Source organism: Lolium perenne, chromosome 1 (assembly GCF_019359855.2).
Source record: "Lolium perenne isolate Kyuss_39 chromosome 1, Kyuss_2.0, whole genome shotgun sequence".
NCBI lineage: Eukaryota > Viridiplantae > Streptophyta > Magnoliopsida > Poales > Poaceae > Lolium > Lolium perenne.
Genome location: NC_067244.2, coordinates 238,109,013 through 238,129,339, shown reverse-complemented (window position 1 = coordinate 238,129,339; position 20,327 = coordinate 238,109,013). Strand labels below are relative to the sequence as shown.

Sequence of the window (20,327 nt, the reverse complement as noted above, 5' to 3'; positions counted from 1 at the left end):
GCGCAGTCGGCGAGGGCGCAACGCTTGCGTAGGGCGCGGCGGACCATTCCCCGGCGGCGTGGCGGCTTCGTGGCAGTTCTATGGCGTGCTCGTGGCAGCTTCGGCGGTTCTTCCGCGTGGGGCGGCGGCGGGCGGCGCGAACTCGAGGCGGCATGGCCGAGGGCGGTGTGTGCGTGGCCTGACGTGGATGGGCTTGGCCGGAGACGTCGTTGCGTCGGGCCGGCGGAGTGGATGTTCCCCGCGGGGCAGTGGGCATGGCGGATCCAGATCTGGCCGTCCTCGTGCGGGCTGGGGCAGGGGCCCAGGCCCATTCGAGCCTCCGTCCGTTGCTCCAGAGCTGGATGGCACCTGGCAGCCATGGGGGCTGTAGGTTGCTGCTCTGGATGTGGATCTTGCCCCTGCCGGTGTGGTGGAGCAGTGGTGGTGGCCGAGTTCCTACACCGGCGTGTGGTGTTCTCGCAGCGCTCTGTTCGGCTGTTCTCTGAGCTGGGACGCCGGGGCGGCGGCCCTGGATGGTGGGAGTCATGTTGGTTGGCGGGTGAGCCAATGACTCTGGTGCTGGCTGGTGACCACGGCCGTGAGGGTGGCGTGGTGGTCGGCGAGTTGAGTGTTGTTGAAAGGACAATATGTTGTCTAAAGGGGGGGGGGGGGTGAATAGGCGTTTAAAACTCTTACGGATTTGGCTTGTAAGAATGCAGAATTAAACTAACGTTTAGTTTACAAGCACAACCCCTAAATATGCTAAGCTCAACTAAGTGCAATAACAACAACTAGAACTAAGCAAGATAGACACAAAATATATGTAGCACAAGTGATAGCAAGATATATGTACTTCAAACACGATGGCTATCACAAGGAAAGTAAACTCGGGTATAGAAATAACCGAGGCACGCGGAGGCAAGGATGTATTCCCGTGTTTCCTTCCTTTGCAAGAAGGTACGTCACATTTGGAGGGGTGGAGGTCCCACGAAGGATTCCCCAACGTCACGAAGGCTCACCCTATTCTCCGAGCCAAACCCACGAAGGATAATGACCCTTTCCTTATGGCTAGCTTCTCCTCCACTCCGGAGATTGCAAGCTCCAAAACCACTTCACAAGCTCCACGAAGGAGAAACCCGGACCTCTTCACAATCTTTCTTGAAGAGACCACCGGAGCACCAGCCGCCGAGCCAACTAGGAGGTCTCCCTACAAGAGTAACAAGATCACGGTCTCTCACTCAAACTAATCGTGGTGGAGAGCTCAATACTATGCAATGATGCAAAGCAAGAACACTAGAGGTGTTCAAATCCTTCACACTCAAATCTCACCAAAGCAACAAATGCTAGAATGAGATTAGAGAGGAAGAACAAATAGGAAATCAACAAATGACTCCAAGATCTAGATCCAAAGGGTTCCCCTCACTTAGAAGATAAATGGATTGGTGGGAATTGTAGATCTAGATCTCCTCTCTTAGATCCCTCAAGAATGAGCAAGAATCATGGGGGAATCAAGAGATAGGGCAAGTTCTTCAAAGTCAACAATGGAGGAGAGAGAGTGTAAGAACTTATCCAGCCCAACGTGGAAGAAGGCCTATTTATAGTTTAGGGAGAAATATAACCGTTGGGTGAGTTTCAACTCAGCACAGTCGAGGAGGCCGGTCAACCGGGCCTGGGGCCGGGCCGTCCGATCCAGGTGCCGGTCAGACCGGGCCAGGGACCGGGCCGTCCGATCCAGGTGCCGGTCAGACCGGGCCAGGGACCGGGCCTTCTAGTCCAAACCGGAGCTGGGACCGGGCCTTGACCGGGGCATGATTTGTCGTGCAATAATAGCCTCCGGATGTCACCAGCGCAGGAGCCGGTTGGCGCCGAGCCGTCCGGTCCACAGCCCGGTCGGACCGGGCGCTTGACCGGACCAGGCCGGTCCAGACCGGGCCTGTGAACGAGCCATGACATGGACCCTTCTGTGTCTTACAGAACATGGCCCCGACTGGCACCAGTCCAGGGGCCGGTTGGAACCGGGCCATCCGGTGGGACGGCCGGTCACGCCGGGCGAGAAACCGGGCCAGCAGGAAAATATGTTATACAAAAACTGTGATAACTTTTGTGTCCAGACCCCGATTGACATGAAACCAATTTTGTTGGAAAGATAACAACGAATAGAACCCCAATATGGAGACTCCTCATAGGATATTTTTAGATGTTTTTAGAGAGGGAGTCTCCCACCGTCAAGAAACGGTGAAGACGTCCAAACTCGAAAACGCAATAGAAGATGCATGCGGATTGCGTTTTCGTTGAACTTGAGCTTGTTGTAAAGCTAGCAACAAGCTCAAGAACCTCTCACAGAGAAACACTAAGAAGCAATAGGGATATGCAAAGTATGCAAATGATTGAGCTCCCTAAGACGATGTGATCAAGTTACCCAACAGCAAGCCCCTCTTGATAGTGCGGCTATCTATCCTATAATCCGGTCTCCCATCAACCACCTTGAGACCGGTAAAAGGAAAACCTATCAAGGCCATACCTTTGCCTTGCGCATCCTGCTTGATCTTGATGATAACTCTTCAAGCTCCACTCAAGCCGGAATGCCTCACTTGATCATTGTTACTTCGTGAGGACTCACAAATGCTCTCCCATACACTATGATGGGAAAGCTCCATTGATGCACATCTTCACATGTCCATTACCACCAAATGGACGGCAAGCTTCAAGCATATGATCCTCTCGAGATGCTCAACTTGAACTTTCCCAACTCAACCTTGATGACGATCACCACTTGTCGTCATCCTCTCATGGGCTATATGAGATCTCACTTTTGATGCATGCCCATGGAAAGATACCTAACCCACATAGACAACACAAGAGCACATATATGATGGGTTAGTTCATGAAGCATAATTGACAAGGCTTAACATACCACGTGACTTCACGTGGCACATTGTTCATGCTTCATGTGTTGACCAAACTTAAATCTATTCTTCACTCTTTGTATTGGTCAACCTTGTATCTTCTCATGCTCTATCATACTATCTTGTGGTGTATAAAGAATTCTTCATTTGTTTGCATGCTCTAAATCTTAGTCAACCATCGCTCAACTTATGAGACTATCATGACACCGACTTAGAGCCATAAATTGAATTCTTCACTTGGAATCAAGCTCTCAAGATCTTGATCATTCATTGCTTATCACATAAGCTAGAGCATGGCTAATATTGAGTTCCACATAAGAACTCCATCTTCATTTCTTCTTCTTGATCATATCACATATATGTCTTCAAATCAATGATCTTGATGCCAATACACAAGGTATATCTTTATATTCATGACATCTATACTTGAATCCAACACATGGAATACAAGTAGTACCTATGGAATATTTCTTCATATAAACTCAATGGAAACATTAGTCCATAGGGGTTGTCACTAATTACCAAACCACTCATAGGGGAAATATACCCTTACAGTTGTGGGGTGTAGTTGGCAGTGACCTTGCTAAAGGGAAACATTTGCCCCTTGGGCCCCGGTGACGGCGTTCGTGGACGGCGTTCCCTTGCTGAAGGCGCCGTGAGGCTAATCTCTGTCCCTCTACTTCCTCCGGGTGAAAACCCAAGATCCTCGGATCGGGCGGTGGCGGCACTCTGGTGTCTGGTGTCGTGCTCTTCTTAAAGACACCGTCTTGGAGCCCACAACACGAGGCTCTCCGATGGTTGTGACGGAGGTGATTCTTCGGCGATCTTCGGCAATGCTTGCTCCGTGCCCTTTCCTTGTCGAGCTTCCTTGGTGCTGCTTTTCGGTCTGCGAGCAACGTGGGTTGGCCCCCGGTGGTGGTCGGCCTCCGGCGGCGTTTCTGCGACGGAGGGGTTCTGTTGACGGCACGCGTGGAAAATGGCTCGCTGTCAAGTGAGCTCCGGCCCGACACTGTAGCTTCCAGCTCTGCTCCGAGTCCTCGTAAGCGTTTTGGCTGAGCCTGGTGGTCGCGCTTCCGGCTGTAGCTTCTTTGGTAGTTCGTGTGGGTGTGTGGTTTCGATCAGTAAGCCGGGTTCAACACTTTGTATCGTTTTTATCGTTGGTGGTTTTGTTAATTTAAAGTTGGCCAGTTTCGTGCCTTTTATTAAAAAAAAACATATGCTAGTTCAGCAAATCGTGGATTGAATTTCCTGCTGTTTTCAGGCTTTCAGTTAGTGTATTCTAAGTTGCTTTGATTTTTAGTTCGTGAAAACCAAGCACTGAGCTTGCCCACCCGGGTTCGAGTCGCAGGTGCAGCTAAATTAAACGGGATGCTATCTTGTGCGTATTAATCCACTCCTGGAGATTGGAGAGGTCGCATCTTCTTGCTAACAATGCACAGCCAAGGAAGGGATCCATCCCCCTTTGATCAACGTTTTTTGATTTTTTAGTTTGTGTTGTGGCACGGCTGCGTCTGGCTCTGAACTTGAACTAACAGGATCTCAATATGCTCGAGTTCAGGTCCTTGTAGCATTGGTCATTGTATGATCTACCAATTTATAACAGTACCAGCATGCTTTGGTGTTTTACTCCAAATTGGTGGATTAGAAATTTAACACGTGCGCCTGTGGCAAATCGATCTGACTTGTATGATCTGCTTTTCTCGCACCTCATATTCTGTACTTATCTGTTGAACTGCTATCTGAATATCGTATGGAAGCTGCGCGTGACACAGCGTCCCTCTCCGAATCCGACATCCGTTCTAAGCCTCGAACCAACCAAGCCTCTCCATATATCTGTCCTCACGCGGGCATCTTTCCTATTCCTCGTCAAAACGGAAGAACACGGAAGGGGTGCAGCGGAGCCATCGGCAGTTCTAACAGTAGCGGCACGGCGAGGTCACGCCGTGCAGAACTGCAGAAGGAGCATGGCGAGGTCAAGCGTTTACGGTGGCAAGCTGATCTGCAAAAGGAGAAGACCAAAGTCCCAATTTTTAAACCTTCCGGAGGTATGTTGAGCCTAGATACTTTTCCTCGCCACCGGCTTGGTGTTGGCTGTGAATAAAATCAGAGTTTTGGATGAGCCTGAATTTTACATGTGATATTTCTGCCGATGCAGGACATACAGTGCAAGGTTCTGTCAGAGTTGCCGCTCAAGGAGGCTACGAGGACCAGTATCCTGTCCAGCGAATGGGGATCCGTCCAGTCGGTCCATCCCAGGCTGAGATTTGACGGCGCCACGATGTGCGGCGGCAGGACCGCCGCCGGGTCGAAACAATACACCCAGGAGTTTGTTCAGAACGTCAATGCTGTTCTGCAGAAGCACAACGGGATGTTCGTGGAAGATTTCGAGGTCAAGTTTGAGTTTGAGAGGGAGCTGGTTGTCCACCTCGACAACTGGATTAGGTTCGTCGCGGACTCTCAGACAAAGAATCTGGCTTTTGATCTAGTGCCAGACGAGTTCCGTGGTCGACATGATCGGTATGCACTCCCTGCTGAACTTCTGGGCTGCAGAAGCATGTCCCGTCTACGGAGTATTCAACTTAGCTTCGTGTCTATCAAATTGCCACCCTGTTTCAATGGTTTCCCCAATTTAAGAAAGCTCGATCTGCACCTGGTACATGTCACAGCAAAGGATCTTCAGGATATGTTGTCTAGTTGCTCTAATCTTGAGTGGTTGAGTATAGTTAGGTGTCATCTGGAGGATGAACTAAAGGTGGATCATCCACTGTCTTGCCTGCTGCACTTGCATATTGCATATTGTGAGATAACCAAAATACAATTCAATGCCGTGAAGCTCAAAACTTTTGTCTATAGAGGGGAGTGGCTTCCTATTGACCTCACTCAATCTTCGGAGCTGAAAGATGTGCACCTTTATCTTGATGACTTCATAACTCTTGAGTTTGCTCTCACCACATTTCCCACTGCACTTCCAACTGTTCAAAACCTGACCCTGAAAGCTGCTGCACCATTGAAGGTTTGCTGTCTCATCTGTTTTATGCCATTATTTAAGTTTTTTTTTTATCTTGCATCTTTATTTTTGTAACCTTTAACTTTCTATCTTTCAGATGCCTGGGTTGCTAGAGAACCCACGCAAGTTTTCTCAGCTGAAATACTTACATTTGGATTTAATGATCATTTATGAAGATGCTGGCAACATTCTCTCTTTAGCCTCATATTTGAGAGCTGCTCCTCTTATTGAAAAGCTTGAGTTGCATGTAAGTACCTCATCTTCATCTTATACTTAATTTGCCGGTATCTGTCATTTATTCATATGCGTGTTGCATTCATACATTTCAAGATTCTATCATTAGGATTTCGAATTTTGATGACTGTCTAATTTGTGTTTTTTTTTTCCTTTGTAAAATAATCTGAGATCATTCACCATGCTTAAGATACTAGTTTGGGAAAATTACACCATGCTCCCATAATTAGGTTCCCTTTAATGTGTTTACTTAACTTATGACATACTTTGGGAGGAAATGGATCATAAAACTGAAGAGGGGTGTTAATTCAAACCTGAACCTCATGCTTTGGATGTCCTAGATAATAGGATGTAGTTTGTTAGTTTGGAGCAACCCCAAGGTGAAGGATTGAAGTTTGACTAGTACGATGTTAACCTTATCACCATGTTTAGGATGAGGGAACCTATGTGACTATGTGTGCGTGTGACAATGGCACTTGATTTTCTTTTATTTGTGCTTACGAAAGGTGTCCGGAAACATGTTATAGTTATTTGTCTTCTGGTAGAAAGATCATGATGTTTTTCTGCTTTATTAGAATGTCATAATTCTCTCTTGCCTTTTTGACCTGTTAAAACAAAGCAATAATGCACAATATTGTTGCTCGCATTTAGCATCGATTTGTCACAACTAAACTACCCATCAGCCAAATTGCTTCCAGATGATGCTTTGTTTATAAGTCATCATTATCACTGCGATAGATTTATCAATTGGTTAGTAAGATGACGATTATCATGTTATTTCCCCTATTTGCTGCAGTTCGGTAGTTTTGCACTTCCTCATTATGGACAAGAGCCTATCAGAAGCCTTCCAGGATGTCGACTTAACTATCTCAAGAACTTAAATGTCATGGGATTTATGGGGTCCATGGGCCAGCTTGAATTGCTGCTACATGCCGTGGAAAATGCCCCTGCGCTCGAGGTTTTAACTCTGGATCCAGCTTGCAGACGCAATGTGGATCATCAAGGGCGAAAATATTTCACAGAAATGGTTCGTGAAATTGGCATAAAGCACCTCGGTGAAAGGGTATTACCAACTACAAAGCTTTGTGTACTTTAAAACCTAAGCGGTTTAATCCCACGAGACGACATGCCGACTGATTCTTCTGCATCAGAGTAGTATCTAACTTGTATTGTATCTCCATGTACGTGAGAGATCAGTCATGTACAGTATTGAGGAGTTGTTTGTAAAGAATTTTGCACTTGGTTTTATTAAATGTTCCTCTCTTATTGTGATTGTCTGCTTGGTCCACTTTGTTTATAGATACTACCATGGATGTGCATACCTTGACTTACGTTACCTGATTGGGTTTAGGGCTAGAGAATATGAAAAAGTATGAGAGTTATAACACATACTACTGGTGATCCCAAGAAGTAAGCATTGTCCGTGCATAGCAATGTTTTCATGAAGGTTAGCATATAGTATTTGAGACAGCCTGTAAGCAGTTCCTGACGAAAATACCGAGGCAGTGATCCATCGGCTGCGTCAATTTTCGTAATAAGTACTCTGGTTATTTGTTGATTAGATCAAGTTAACACGTGCGCCTGTGGCCAATCGATCTCACTTGCGTGTGCATGTGTTGCTCTGTTTATTCACACCTCATATTCTGAACTTATATCTTGAATTGGTATCTGAATATCGTATGGGAAGCTGGGTGTGACACCGCGTCCCTCTAGGAATCGGACATCCGCTTGAACCAAACAAGCCTCTCCATATATATACCTGTCCTCACGCGGGCATCTTACTATTCCTCGTCAAATCGGAAGAACACGGACGGGGAGCAGTTCTAACCGTAGCGGCGTTCTCAATATTCTAATGGAAGTCATGCCACGCCGAAGCAGCACGGCCAGGTCAAGCGTTTGCGGTGGCAAGCCGATCTGCAAAAGGAGAAGACCAAAGTCCCAATTTCTAAACCTTCCGGAGGTATGTTGAGCTTAGATCCTTGTTCCTCACCACTGGCTTGATGTTGGGTGTCAATAAAATCAGAGGTTTTGTGGTTCCTGGATGAGTCAAAACAAAATTACTTGTGGATTTTTTTGCCGATGCAGGACATACAGTGCAAGGTTCTGTCAGAGTTGGCGCTCAAGGAGGCTACAAGGACTAGTATCCTATCCAGCGAATGGGGATCCGTCCAGTCGCTCCATCCCAGACTGAGATTCGACGGTAACACGATGTGTGGCGGCAGGACCGCCGCCGGGTCGAAAGAGTACACTCAGGAGTTTGTTCAGAACGTCAATACTGTCCTGCAGAAACACAACGGCATGTTCGTGGAAGATTTCGAGGTCAAGTTCGAGTTTGACCGCGAGCTAGTTGTCCATCTCGACAACTGGATTAGGTTCGCCGCGGCCTCTCAGACAAAGAATCTGGCTTTTGATCTAGTACCAGACGAGTTCCGTGGCTGCAGTGATCGGTATTTACTCCCTGCCGAGCTTCTGGACTGCCGAACCACATCCCGTCTACGGAGTATTCAGCTTAGCTTTGTGTCTATCATATTGCCGCCCCGTTTCAATGGTTTCCCTAATTTAAGAAAGCTCGATCTGCACCTGGTACATGTCACGGCAAAGGATTTTCAGGATATGTTGTCTAGTTGCTCCAATCTTGAGTGGTTGAGTGTAGTTAGGTGTCACCTTTATGATGAACTGAAGGTGGATCATCCATTGTCTTGCCTGCTGCACTTGCATATTGCACACTGTGAGATAACCAAAATACAATTCAACGCCATGAAGCTCAAAACTTTCGTGTATAGAGGGGAGTGCCTCCCTATTGACCTCAGTCAATCTTCAGAGCTGAAAGATGTGCACCTTTATCTTGATGACTTAACTCTTGATCATGCTCTCACTACATTTCCCACTGCACTTCCAACTGTTCAAAGCCTGACACTGAAAGCTCTTGCACCATTAAAGGTTTGTTTGCTGCCTCGTCTGTTTTGTGCTGTTATTTAACTTTTTTTATCTTGCATCTTTCTTGTTGTAACCTTTAACTTTCTATCTTTCAGATGCCTAGGTTGTTGCTACAGAACCCCGGAAAGTTTTCTCAGCTGAAATACTTAGATTTGGATTTAATGATCATTCATGAAGATGCTGACAACATTCTCTCTTTAGCCTCTTATTTGAGAGCGGCTCCACTTATCGAAAAGCTTGAGTTGCATGTAAGTACCTCATCTTCATCTTACTTAATTGGCTAGTAGTTGTCATTTAGTCATATGCGTGTTGCATTCATACTTTTCAAGATTGTATCATTAAGATCTCAAATTTTGATGACCATCTAATTTGTGTTTCTTTTCCTTTGTAAAATCATACTGAGATCAGTACACCATGCCTAAGATGCTAGTTTGGGAGAAATTACACAGTGCTTCAGTCATTAGGTTCCCATCAATTTATTTGCATAACTTGTGACATACTTTGGGAGGAAATGGATCATAAAAGCTGAATATGGGCATTAATTCAAACATAAACCTCATGCTTTGGGTGTCATAGATAATAGGATGTAGTTTGTTAGTTTGGGCCAACCCCATGGTGAAGGCTTGAAGTTTGACTAATATGATGTATGCATCATTTTACCTGTGCGGCTGTGCATGTTAACCATATCACCATGTTTAGGATTATGGAACCTATGTGACTGTGTGCGTCTGAAAATGGAACTTGATTTTCTTGTATATGTGCTTACCAAAGATGTTCAGGGACATGTTATAGCTATTTGTCTCCTGGTTAAAAAAATCATGATGTTTTTCTGCTTCATGAAAAATGTCCCCAATTCTCTCTCGCCTTTTCACATGTTAAGCAAGCAATCATACACAAGATTGTTGCTCGCATTTAATCATCGATTTGTCACCACTAAACTACCCAGCAGCTAAATTTCTGCCAGATAATGCTTTGTTTAGAAGTCATCATTACCATTGCGGTATATAATTAATTGGTTAGTAAGATAATGATCATGTTATTTCCCCTATCTGCTGCAGTTTGGTAGTTTCGCCTTTCCTTATGATGGATGGGAGCCTATCCGAAGCCTTCCAGGATGTCGACTTAATTATCTCAAGAATTTAAATGTCATGGGATTTATGGCGTCTACAGGCCAACTTGAATTCCTGCTATATGCCGTGGAAAATGCCCCTGTGCTCGAGGTTTTAACTCTGGATCCAGCTTGCAGATTCAATGTGGATCATCAAGGGCGAACATATTTCACAGAGACGGTTCGTGAGATTGGCATAAAACACCTCGGTGAAAGAGTATTACCAACTACAAAGCTTTGTGTTCTCTAAAGCTTTTCAATCCCATGATATCGCTGACCGATTCTTGTACATCAGAATATCATCTTGTATTGTATCTCCATATATGTGAGACAGTCATGTACAATATTGAGGTTGCGTTTAAAGAATTTTGCACTTGGTTTTATCAAATGTTCCCCTCTTATTTTGATTTCCTGCTTGGCTCCACTTTATTTTCTCATACCATGGGGTGTGCATACCTTGATTTACGTTACATGATGGACTTGCGTTACCTACTTACCTTGGATGTGTTGATGAGTTATTTCCGTGCACACAATATCTTAGAGCATCTTCGGCCTTCTCCCCGAAAAGGCCTCTAGGACGCTTTTTTTTTCATCCGGATGGACGAAAACGGTCCAGTCGTGCCCCCGGATCCTCGTTTTTGTCCGGATTTGGACTTTCATTCATCCGGGGAGTCCAGGTCATCCCCGCTCCTCCGGGGAGCGCTCGGGGACTCCGGACGAAACGAAAGCGCGGGAAATACCGAGAAAACTTCCCGCGCGGCTCGTGGCCCTAACTTGTCGGCGAGAAAGTTCGATCGTCGTCCTCATCACATCGTCTTACGCGCGCTGTAAAAGCCTTCCACCGGTCAGTCTTCGCCGGACGCGTAGCTTCCACGCGGCGAGTTAATGCTGTCGTCTCGGTTTCACGCGCGTCGCACTCTATTTATCGCCGAACTACCGCGTCTGGCCGCATTCACCACGCCGTCTCCCTGTTCTCACAACACCTCTCTTCCCCAATCTCATCGAGCGAGAGCTAGCGACGATCAATGGCGAACGACGACGAGGCAAACAGTGGCTTCGGCCGCCGCTCTCTCCACCAATGGGAGGGGCGGCTCCTGCACGTGGCGGGCTACCCCGCGCCGCCGGACTTCAACGCGCTCCCCATCGACGCCGCGCTCGACCGGTCCAGGCGGGACTGAGAGCGGCAGGAGGCGGAGCTGCAGCGTCGCCTGCTGGACCTGGCTGCCGCGCGGCGCCGTCTGCGCCGCCGCACCGGCCGCCATAACGAATGCCGCGTCCAAGCCCGTCGAGCTGATCAAGCTCGAGAAGAGCAACGACGACGAGCTCTAACGGCCAACGCCGCCACGCGCCGGTGACCCTGGCCAGGGTTCTAGCCGCTGTTACGAGGCGCCGCCGCCCGAGGACGCCGACAAATCGAGCGACGACGACGACGGCGGCGAGTACACGGCCTTCTACCGCCATTTCGGCATGTAGAAAGCCGTTATTAATTTTAGTTTACATTTCCATCTGCCCGAATTCAAGTATATGTATGAATTCGGCCTATATATGTACGAACTCGCCTATGTATGTTAAATATCTTTAAATTTCGCTTATGCTTGAATGAATTTCGTCTTGTTTTGTCTGAATTCGCGGTTTTTTGTCAAAACTTTTCATCCATCGCCGCTGGGAAAAAGGGCCTCCTTAGACCAAAAAATAAATAAATCCATCCACGCTAAATAGCGCCAGATTTCGGCCTGGGGAGCCCAACGACTGGAGATGCTCTTATAATTGTGAACGAATGGAATAGATAATCGTTGTATAAAATATATAAAATAATAAAAATAAGATAATAAATAAAATTATAATAAGATGCACAAGTTTATCTTCAAATTACAAAAATGCACGTATCTACATCACTAGGCCAGGCCAAAGGGCGGTTCTGATTATCAACACGTCATACTCGTGGTTTGGCGCTGGAAAGAATATCCGAAAGACAACGCAAGTACTATGGTCCATGATAAACATGGTGGGGGCCTTCGTGCCCACTCTGCTAATATTGGCGAACACTCCCCACACATTCACCGCCGAAGACATCAAGGAAATCGAAGAAATCCATGTACTTCACTCCCACATCCACGAAGAAACCCATAATTATAGCAGTACTCCAGCGGCGGAATATAGCCATTGAAAAAGTAACTATTGGAAATAACGTTGTTGGAATTGTACGTGCCAAATGTTAGTTATAAAATAATGTTATGAAATTAAAGGAGAAGGAAAATAAACGTCATGTTATATAAAAGTCGCTGGAAAACTGAAACACCCTAATTGGCAATCATTTTAGACAATTATTAATCCATTCGTTCGCATTTATTTTATATTTTGGGTTTAATGAAAGTCAAACTTCATCAATTTAGCTAAATATTTAGAAAAAAGTATTAAAATCTACAACTGTAAAATCTATAGTATTCGAATCATTATAAATTATATTTCTGTATTATATGCATTTGGTATTATGATTATGAATAGTTTTAGGGCCGTGTTGAGCTTGCGTGGCCATCAAAGTTAAACATGACGTTAGACAATACTAGATGAAAAAAGAATTGATGCAAATCAATCCATTAGCAACCATCCTATTTAATATAGTGACTGATATATTTGCAATAGTTATTGAGCGTGCAAAAATTGATGGAAAAATTGAAGGGGTAGTCCCTCACCTTGTCGATGGTTATGCCACGATTCTTTTTACGGAGCATGATCTTATGAAAGTGACAAATCTAAAATTAATTTTATCAAATTTCAACATCAAGTTGAAAATCAATTTCCATAAAAATTAGTTGTATTATTTAGCGAGGCTGAACCGTATGCCGAGATTTTTGGCTACAAGTTGGGCCAGTTTCCAATAAGATATGATTCATTATCGGAGGTTCACAAATGCTGGTTCTCTTTAATTCAATTACTAACTAATATGGTACTATACATGATTTTCTTCTTCCAGTTGCCCAAAGGAGTCTTGCAACGATTGGGTTATTTCTCGTCAAGATTCTTTTGGCAAGGAGATAGTGAGAAAAAAGAAATATCGGCTTACTAAATTGAATGTTGTTTTTTCGTCCAAAGGATGAAGGGGTTGGGTGTTCATGATCTTGAGATCAATAAGCACTCATGGGTAAATAGATGTCCAAGCTACTTACCGACAACGGGGTATGGCAAACCATTCTAAGAAGAAAATATGTTATCTCGCTTGGGTTGTCTCAAGTTTATTGGAAACATAGGGTTTCACACGTCTGGGATGGTTATATGGCGACTAAGAAGCACTTCTTCCAATATGGTTCTTTCTCTATTAAGGATGGTCCTGAGATAAGGTTCTCGGAGCATAAGTGATTAGGTTATACCATTCTCCGAGAATAATATCCAGCTCTGTATAACATTGTGCTACTAGCTAAGGTGATGATATCTTCCCCACCAAATGTGAGTTCAGAAAAGATCTTATTGGTCCAAGGCTTGCATCTTGGAATTCATTGCTTTAGCGTTTGGCTTTTGTCCAGTTGACGCAAGGGACATATGAGTTTTGATGGAACCTAAATAGGAGTGGTAAATTCTCGGTGGATTCCATGAACAGAGTGTTGGGCCAACCGGATGAGCCGGTGGATACTAATAAAATAAATATCTCGCTAAAAACTAAGGTTTCTGTGTGGTATGTTTTTAGATGGGCAATCTTCATTAAGGACAACCTTGCAAAACAAAGTTTGCGGAGAAATTTAAAAATGTGAGTTTTGTCATCAGCATGAGACTATAGAATACTTATTCTTCTAATACTAATTTGTTAGACCTATATGGTCAATCGTCCAAACAAGTTCTACCTTATATTCACCACGGAGCTCTACCAATATTTTTGGAAATTGGCTAAGTGGCTCAGAATACTTATTAGGGTGTTAGCGCTTGCCATTATATGGTCGCTTTGGCTACATAGAAATGATAAGATTTTTTATAACAAATTTTTCTCTTATGCAGGTTATATATCTACCGATGCATCGTTTTGCTACGTTCATGGTCATCTCTACATCGTGTCGAGGACTGCGATTTGTTTTCGGAGGTGTCTACGTGGTTAGATAACACACCAAGTCACCAAGGGACTTTTTTACCCAACATGGGTGGAAGTGTTATCTAAGGATTGGACATCCACCAACTTAGTTGTCGATACAATTGATTGCTTGTATTGAGCCTTTTATTTTTGTTATCCAAAGATGAATTTTGAGCATCTCAGTTATGCAAATGCCAGATATAATGCTTTAAATTTAAATGATGGGAGTACCCCAGCCTATGCATCAAAAAGATGCATACAACTTTTTTATTAATTTATTCAACTAAAGTCTAACAAAAATCAGAAATCAAAAAACCTGAAGCTACCCCGCAACACCTACACCCGACAAACGAGAGAAGATCATGTTGGCGGGGTCTTATTCTCTGGAGAACAAAGAAGAACTCTCATCTACTAGAAACTGGGAATATCGCATATCCGAGACACCCTCTAAGCAAAATGAAAGCGCTCTTGTCTAGTAGATTCTTAGCGAGCACCTCATACACATGCTACAGAAGCCATCTGCACCAATAACCATTGGTCCATCTTCAAGGCCTAGATTTGCTTAACGCCTTCCAGGCTGTTTACGCCTCTTATCAAAAAAATAAAATTTGAAAAACCTAGAAGACGAAGAAAATAAAAATGGAGAAAGAGCACGTTGAGATCCTCTAATAGAAGGAGTACTTAACTAACGAAGAAAGTCCACTTCTCATCCTTGAACTCTTAGGAAAAAGTTCACTTTTGATTCCAAAACATATTTTTAGTCTAGAACCAATCTTGAACTCTCCCAATAACTCAGCAGATTGCTGACATACCAAGCCCAAACTAGCTGAGATGTGGAACCCAACATCTTAAGAGCATCCCCACTCGTCTCCCCGAAGAGACCCCCGAGCGACGTTTTTCTCATCCGGACGGCGAATTTCGGCCCAGTCGCGCCCCCGATTCCTTGTTTTTCTCCGGATTTGGGCCTAAATCCATCCGGCGAGCCCACGCCATCCCCGGTCCCCCGAGGCGCGCTCGGGGACTCCGGACGAAGCGAAAGCGCGCGAAACGCCGAGAAATCTCTCCACGCTTTCGCTTCGTCTTCGCCGCAGAGGTGGACCCGGCCGGTTAGCGGCAGATGCATCGTCTTCCGCTCACTTCACGCGTGGGAGGGGCACCTCCTCCACCAGGCGGGGTACCCCTGCCCGCCGGACACGAGGCCTCCCGGCGGCGGGTGGCGGCTAAGCGCGGGCGGCATGCCAATCCCGCCGCCGCCTAAGGGGCGCGCCCTCGACGTCACCATCGAGGAGGTCCGACTAACATTGTCGGAACAGGACCGCGCCGAGCCACGCTACCACCCCGACAACTACACGGCGTGGAACTCCTACTTCCTTCGGCGCTGGGAGCAGGAGCTCGCCTCCTACGACAGTCCGCCGTCTCCGCCTCCGCGCAACAACACCGCCGGATGCAAGCGATGGTGGAGCATGCCGGGACGGACGCTCGAGGCCGTCCTCGAGCACATCGAGGGCGGCAACTTCCCCCTTCTGACGATGCCCCCGCTGTCGAGGGCATCGGCCAGCCGCCACCGGGTAAACAGCTGGCAACCACGGCGCATGGTTGCCAGTTCCTCGTCGTCTGGTTCGGCGTCGAGGTCGACGCCGATCTCCAGGTCGGCGCCATCATGGGCGCCGGTGAAAAAGGAGCCGTCTTCCCCGCCGAGCAACCGCGCGCGCGGCGGCATCGTCATCTGTGAGCCCTCGATAGCACAAGGACGGCTCCGCCCCAAGCGCGAACCCGACACCTCCGGTGAGCGGAAGCGCAAGCCGGCGAAGGTGGAGGTGGAGGAGGCCGAAAGCGCCGAGGACGCCGCCATCCTCGAGGCCATCATGGCGAGGTCCCTCCAGGACCTCGTCCCCGCCGACAACGCCATGCCCCTCGACCAGGCCTGCGCCTGGTCGAGGGAGCAGTGGGAGAAGGAGGAGGCGGAGCGGCATGCAAGGCTCCTCGATGACGTCGCTCGCTACCGCCGATCTGCGACTCCTCCGTCCGGCGTCCCCGTGCCCGTCATCGACCTCGAGGAGTCTGAGGACGAATGGTACAAGCCCTCGCCGTCCCCGCCGCGCGACGGTGGCCGGTGGGGAGACCCTGGCCAGGGCACCATCAGCCAGGCGCTACCTTCCGATGATGGCGGCGACGGCGACGACGGTGACGACTACACCGGTGTTCTACCGCCATTTCGGCATGTAGAGCGCCATGTTTTATTTAGTTTTATTTGTATCCCCTGGCCGAATTCGAAATATAGTCGAATTCGGCCTCTATGTATGAACTTCACCCTCTATATAGTAAATATCATTAAATTTAGTCTAAATTCAATCATTTTAAGCCGTATTTTATCAAGTTTCTGTTTTTCAAATTTAGATAGGCGTCTTCGCCTGAGATCGCGGCTGGGAAACTAGTCGTCCCCACGCCAAATTTACGTCCAATCCGGACGTAAATTTCCCCGGATTTCGGCGTGGGAAGGGCAAACGAGTGGAGATGCTCTAATGCAAAGAAAACAATGAAACCCTTGGGTCCCTGAACTAGTCTTTCGCTTGATTTCTCTCCCTTCCAATTCACTTGAAGCGTTGTGCCACAAAGGCATGCTTGATTGCCTAGCAGCATAGTTCCGCCTCTTTACCCTTGCATCGTTGGTTTGAGTTTTTGGCGACTGATGGCAGATATTTGCATAGCTCAACCGGGATAATGACTAAAAGTGAAAGATTATGCTAGTTGAAGATTTAATTTAAAGCAAACAAAGTTCTATAGGATCAAAAGTGAACTTTACTGGAATTTAAGGACCAAATGTGAACTTTCTTCTTAATGAATTGCTAGTGTTAGAATTTAACGATCGTGTGTCCGCATAGCATACGAATTACAGTCTGGGTAGTGTACGAGTAGCACGCCGAGTCGGTCCCTGGCCCCTGCACATACGCCTAATATATGCACGTTCCCCTAGAGACTTGTAACCTAACCGTGACATCAAGTAGTAATAAAGCAAAGTTCACAGGCACGTCACGGGTCCGTGGCAAATCGATCTTCGCGAGAGTACTCGCGGTGTCTAGGCCATGTCATTCGCGGGCGTATCCTTGATCCGCGACGGGAAACTATGGCCATCCGCACCGGCCATCAGCGACGCCGGCTCCGCCAGTGGGTACCACCTGCTCGTGGTCGAAGGCTACTCGCACGCCAATGCCGAGGTCCCCAAAGGCGGTTGCATCACGCCTCACCGTTTCAGAGTCGGAGGGTATCTTTGGTATCTCACGTACTACCCCAACGGCATCTTGGGCATCGCAAATCTAATCCACGGTGGTCTCGCTCTTGATCAGCATGTTGCAGAGCCTGTGAAGGCGCAATTCAAGTTTAGCTTCATTAACCAGGCCGATGAGCAGGGGCCATCACGCATTCGTGCAGGCCATGTATATGAATTCCCTTCCAACGACTGGCAACTCAGCAATCTCCTGAGGATGAAGAATTCGGAACACCTCAAGGATGGCAGCTTCACCATCCGGTGCGACGTCGTCGTCGTTGGGGACGCCGACGCCAAGGCCGCCAGCGGCTATGCCAGCGTCGGTGTCAGCGTCGCTTCACCGTTCGTCACGGTGCCTCCGCCCGACATGCAGCGTCACTTCACCGATTTCTTCATGGCCAAGGAAGGCACCGACGTGACATTCAAGGTCAGCGGCGAGACGTTCGCCGCGCACCGGTGCATCCTCGCGGCCCGGTCTAAGGTCTTCAAGGCCGAGCTTCTCGGTCCGATGAAGGAGGGGACGGACACTAACGGCACCATACTCGTAGAGGACATGGAGGCTCAAGTTTTCAGCGCGATGCTTACGTTCATTTACAGTGACTCGGAGCCAGAAGACGAAGGAGCTGTGATTTGGCAGCACCTGCTCATGGCGGCGGATAGGTTTGATCTCCAGCGGCTGAAACTCATGTGTGAAGATAAGCTGTGTGGGTTCATCGACGTGAACACCGCGGCGACCATCCTGGCTCTAGCCGAGCGCCACCTTTCTGACGGGTTGAAGAAAGCGTGCTACGATTTTCTGGGCGCTCCGAGCATGCTGAAGGCTGTCGCGGCCACTGATGGCTTCGATCATCTGATCACGAGCTGCCCCTCTGTCATGAAGGAGTTGATCGCCATGGTTGCACCATAGTATTTATTTCTTCTACTTCTCCTTTTTGAATGACCAGAGAACAATTCTTTTGAACCAATCTCATGATTGTGCATGATTATCTCTGGCTCACATAAAAGGGAGATACAATTAATAGATAATATTTTCATGTACAAGAATGCTTATCATGTACAAGAATGCTTATCATGTACAACACAAATCTTTGCCGTTGGTGATGCTTACTCTTTCATCAAGGTAATTTCTACCAATTTTACAAACCACCATCGCTAACGATGATAACAGTAGATTGGAAGAGACTGACATAAAATCACACCAAGGAACATGAAAACTGACCGGGTCCCAGGAGATCCGCCGGCCTCACGACTCCACACATCCTTCGCTAGTGCTAGACGCACCACCGACGTGAGGATAAAACGGGGAGGAACTTACTCTAACTTCAAGATGTAACCGATGCCTCAACATCTGGATAAAGACAATTGAAAAACAACCTAAAAAAACAAAAACTCCCCGCCGGCGAGGGGCCGTGGCCCGCCATCCGTCCAAGGCCCCAAGGCTGTTGGAGGCAAAGCGGACCAACGGTGTCACCGGTGAGGAGGATGAAACCATAGATTGGTTTTGTGGCGACTGCCGCCTTTTTCACCTATTGTTTTCACCATGAGAATTGAGAAACGAAGCTATTTATCAACAATTTACTAGTACAACATACTCCCTCCGTCTACAAATAAGTGTACATGCGAAGATTTCAAGATAAATTATGAAGTGGAGTGGAAAATACATTACTCCCTCTGGTCGGTATTCTGGGCTCCTAGTGAAAAATCATTTATTCCAAAACACCTAAATAATAAGACCCGCTTTCCATTAATTACCTAAATAGTAATAGCTTCCTAAAATTACTCCTAGCCGCATGCATGCCTCTCTTTCCTTTTTTCTAGGCTGTGTGAAACAGTTTCCTTGCATGCACATACCAAAAGGGGTCAGCCTGGAGGTGTGAAAACAACAGATCGCTAGAAAATTAAATATATATTAAAGCACGCAAGCCATCTCATTAAAAATCTTCCAGTTCCCTTAGGTACCCTGGTAAGAAAAAGAGTGCGTCTGAAACTTGCTGCTAAACATCACGGTTCGATTACATCATTGCTCAGGAGAGTTAAATCATTAAGAGCATCTAAAGCAACATGACTAGGAGGATCATCATCCCAAGAAATAATACTATCTACCTTAAAGCATAACCTCGCAAGATTATGTGCTACCTTGTTTCCTTCTCTTGGACAATGCTGGAAGCTGATCATACCCAGGCGTTGATAAATTTGAAAGTAATCCGCTAGTATAGCACTATAAGGACCCCAAATTTCAGCACCATTACAAGCCTCAATAATCTCCAAACAATCCGATTCAATAATTATCGGAGGGCAGCCTATACTTTCAATAAGTTGTAGACCATGTCGAAGAGCTTCGGCCTCACTTGTCTTGGCATTCAGAAGATTAAGCTTAGGCTATGCTCCTCCTGCTATCACATCGCCATGGTCATTACGAATAACAACTGCCACTACCCCCATACCATTAGGGAAATAAGAAGCATCAATATTTGCCTTGTACTGATTCCGAGGGGGTTTAGACCACTGTATATGTCTCGGACTTGTATTCTTCGCCGCTAAGCCATAATTTAGGGTGAGTGCCTGAATTGAGAATGCCGATCGCAATGGTGGTGCCACCTTTCCTCCCTTCACTGCTTCCCTTCTCTGCCACCAAATGTACCAAGATGCCACAAGAATTATTTCTTGCAAACCGAGCAGAATAGGTGACTTTTTTATAGGGATTCTTAAAATTTCTCTAGAACCACCGAGCCAGATCTATTCAAACAAACAACATTTTCAATCACTTCTTCAAGTCCCAACGATCTCCAAACTTCTTTCGCTCTTTTACAAGTGAACATAAAATGACGGATATC

At 46.7% G+C, this 20,327-nt stretch overlaps 3 protein-coding genes across 3 annotated transcripts; all 3 read left to right on the top strand.

The window, feature by feature from the left end:
• Positions 1–4,772: 4,772 nt before the first annotated feature.
• Positions 4,773–7,392, top strand: LOC127324919 (F-box/FBD/LRR-repeat protein At1g13570). Its single transcript, XM_051352269.2, has 4 exons — positions 4,773–4,930; positions 5,041–5,898; positions 5,990–6,139; positions 6,923–7,392. The coding sequence occupies exons 1-4, from the start codon at positions 4,850–4,852 to the stop codon at positions 7,220–7,222; spliced, it is 1,389 nt and encodes a 462-aa protein (XP_051208229.1). The 5' UTR covers positions 4,773–4,849; the 3' UTR covers positions 7,223–7,392.
• A 416-nt stretch (positions 7,393–7,808) lies between these two features.
• On the top strand, positions 7,809–10,537 carry LOC127324903 (F-box/FBD/LRR-repeat protein At1g13570). Its single transcript, XM_051352268.2, has 4 exons — positions 7,809–8,086; positions 8,212–9,066; positions 9,159–9,311; positions 10,122–10,537. Exons 1-4 carry the CDS (start codon positions 7,979–7,981, stop codon positions 10,419–10,421), a joined length of 1,416 nt encoding a protein of 471 aa, XP_051208228.1. The 5' UTR covers positions 7,809–7,978; the 3' UTR covers positions 10,422–10,537.
• Positions 10,538–17,311: 6,774 nt separating this feature from the next.
• Positions 17,312–18,400, top strand: LOC127337255 (BTB/POZ and MATH domain-containing protein 2-like). The gene has a single exon (XM_051364224.1). It carries the CDS (start codon positions 17,312–17,314, stop codon positions 18,398–18,400), a length of 1,089 nt encoding a protein of 362 aa, XP_051220184.1.
• The last annotated feature ends 1,927 nt before the right edge of the window (positions 18,401–20,327 follow it).

Bases quoted from the DNA above. Each gene is read 5' to 3' on its own strand.
- LOC127324919 (XM_051352269.2), top strand. From the start codon at position 4,850: ATGGCGAGGTCAAGCGTTTACGGTGGCAAGCTGATCTGCAAAAGGAGA. The intron at 4,931-5,040 runs GTATGTTGAGCC...CTGCCGATGCAG, and splicing joins AATTTTTAAACCTTCCGGAG to GACATACAGTGCAAGGTTCT. The intron at 6,140-6,922 runs GTAAGTACCTCA...TATTTGCTGCAG, and splicing joins TTGAAAAGCTTGAGTTGCAT to TTCGGTAGTTTTGCACTTCC.
- LOC127337255 (XM_051364224.1), top strand. From the start codon at position 17,312: ATGTCATTCGCGGGCGTATCCTTGATCCGCGACGGGAAACTATGGCCA.
- LOC127324903 (XM_051352268.2), top strand. From the start codon at position 7,979: ATGGAAGTCATGCCACGCCGAAGCAGCACGGCCAGGTCAAGCGTTTGC. The intron at 8,087-8,211 runs GTATGTTGAGCT...TTGCCGATGCAG, and splicing joins AATTTCTAAACCTTCCGGAG to GACATACAGTGCAAGGTTCT. The intron at 9,067-9,158 runs GTTTGTTTGCTG...TCTATCTTTCAG, and splicing joins AAGCTCTTGCACCATTAAAG to ATGCCTAGGTTGTTGCTACA.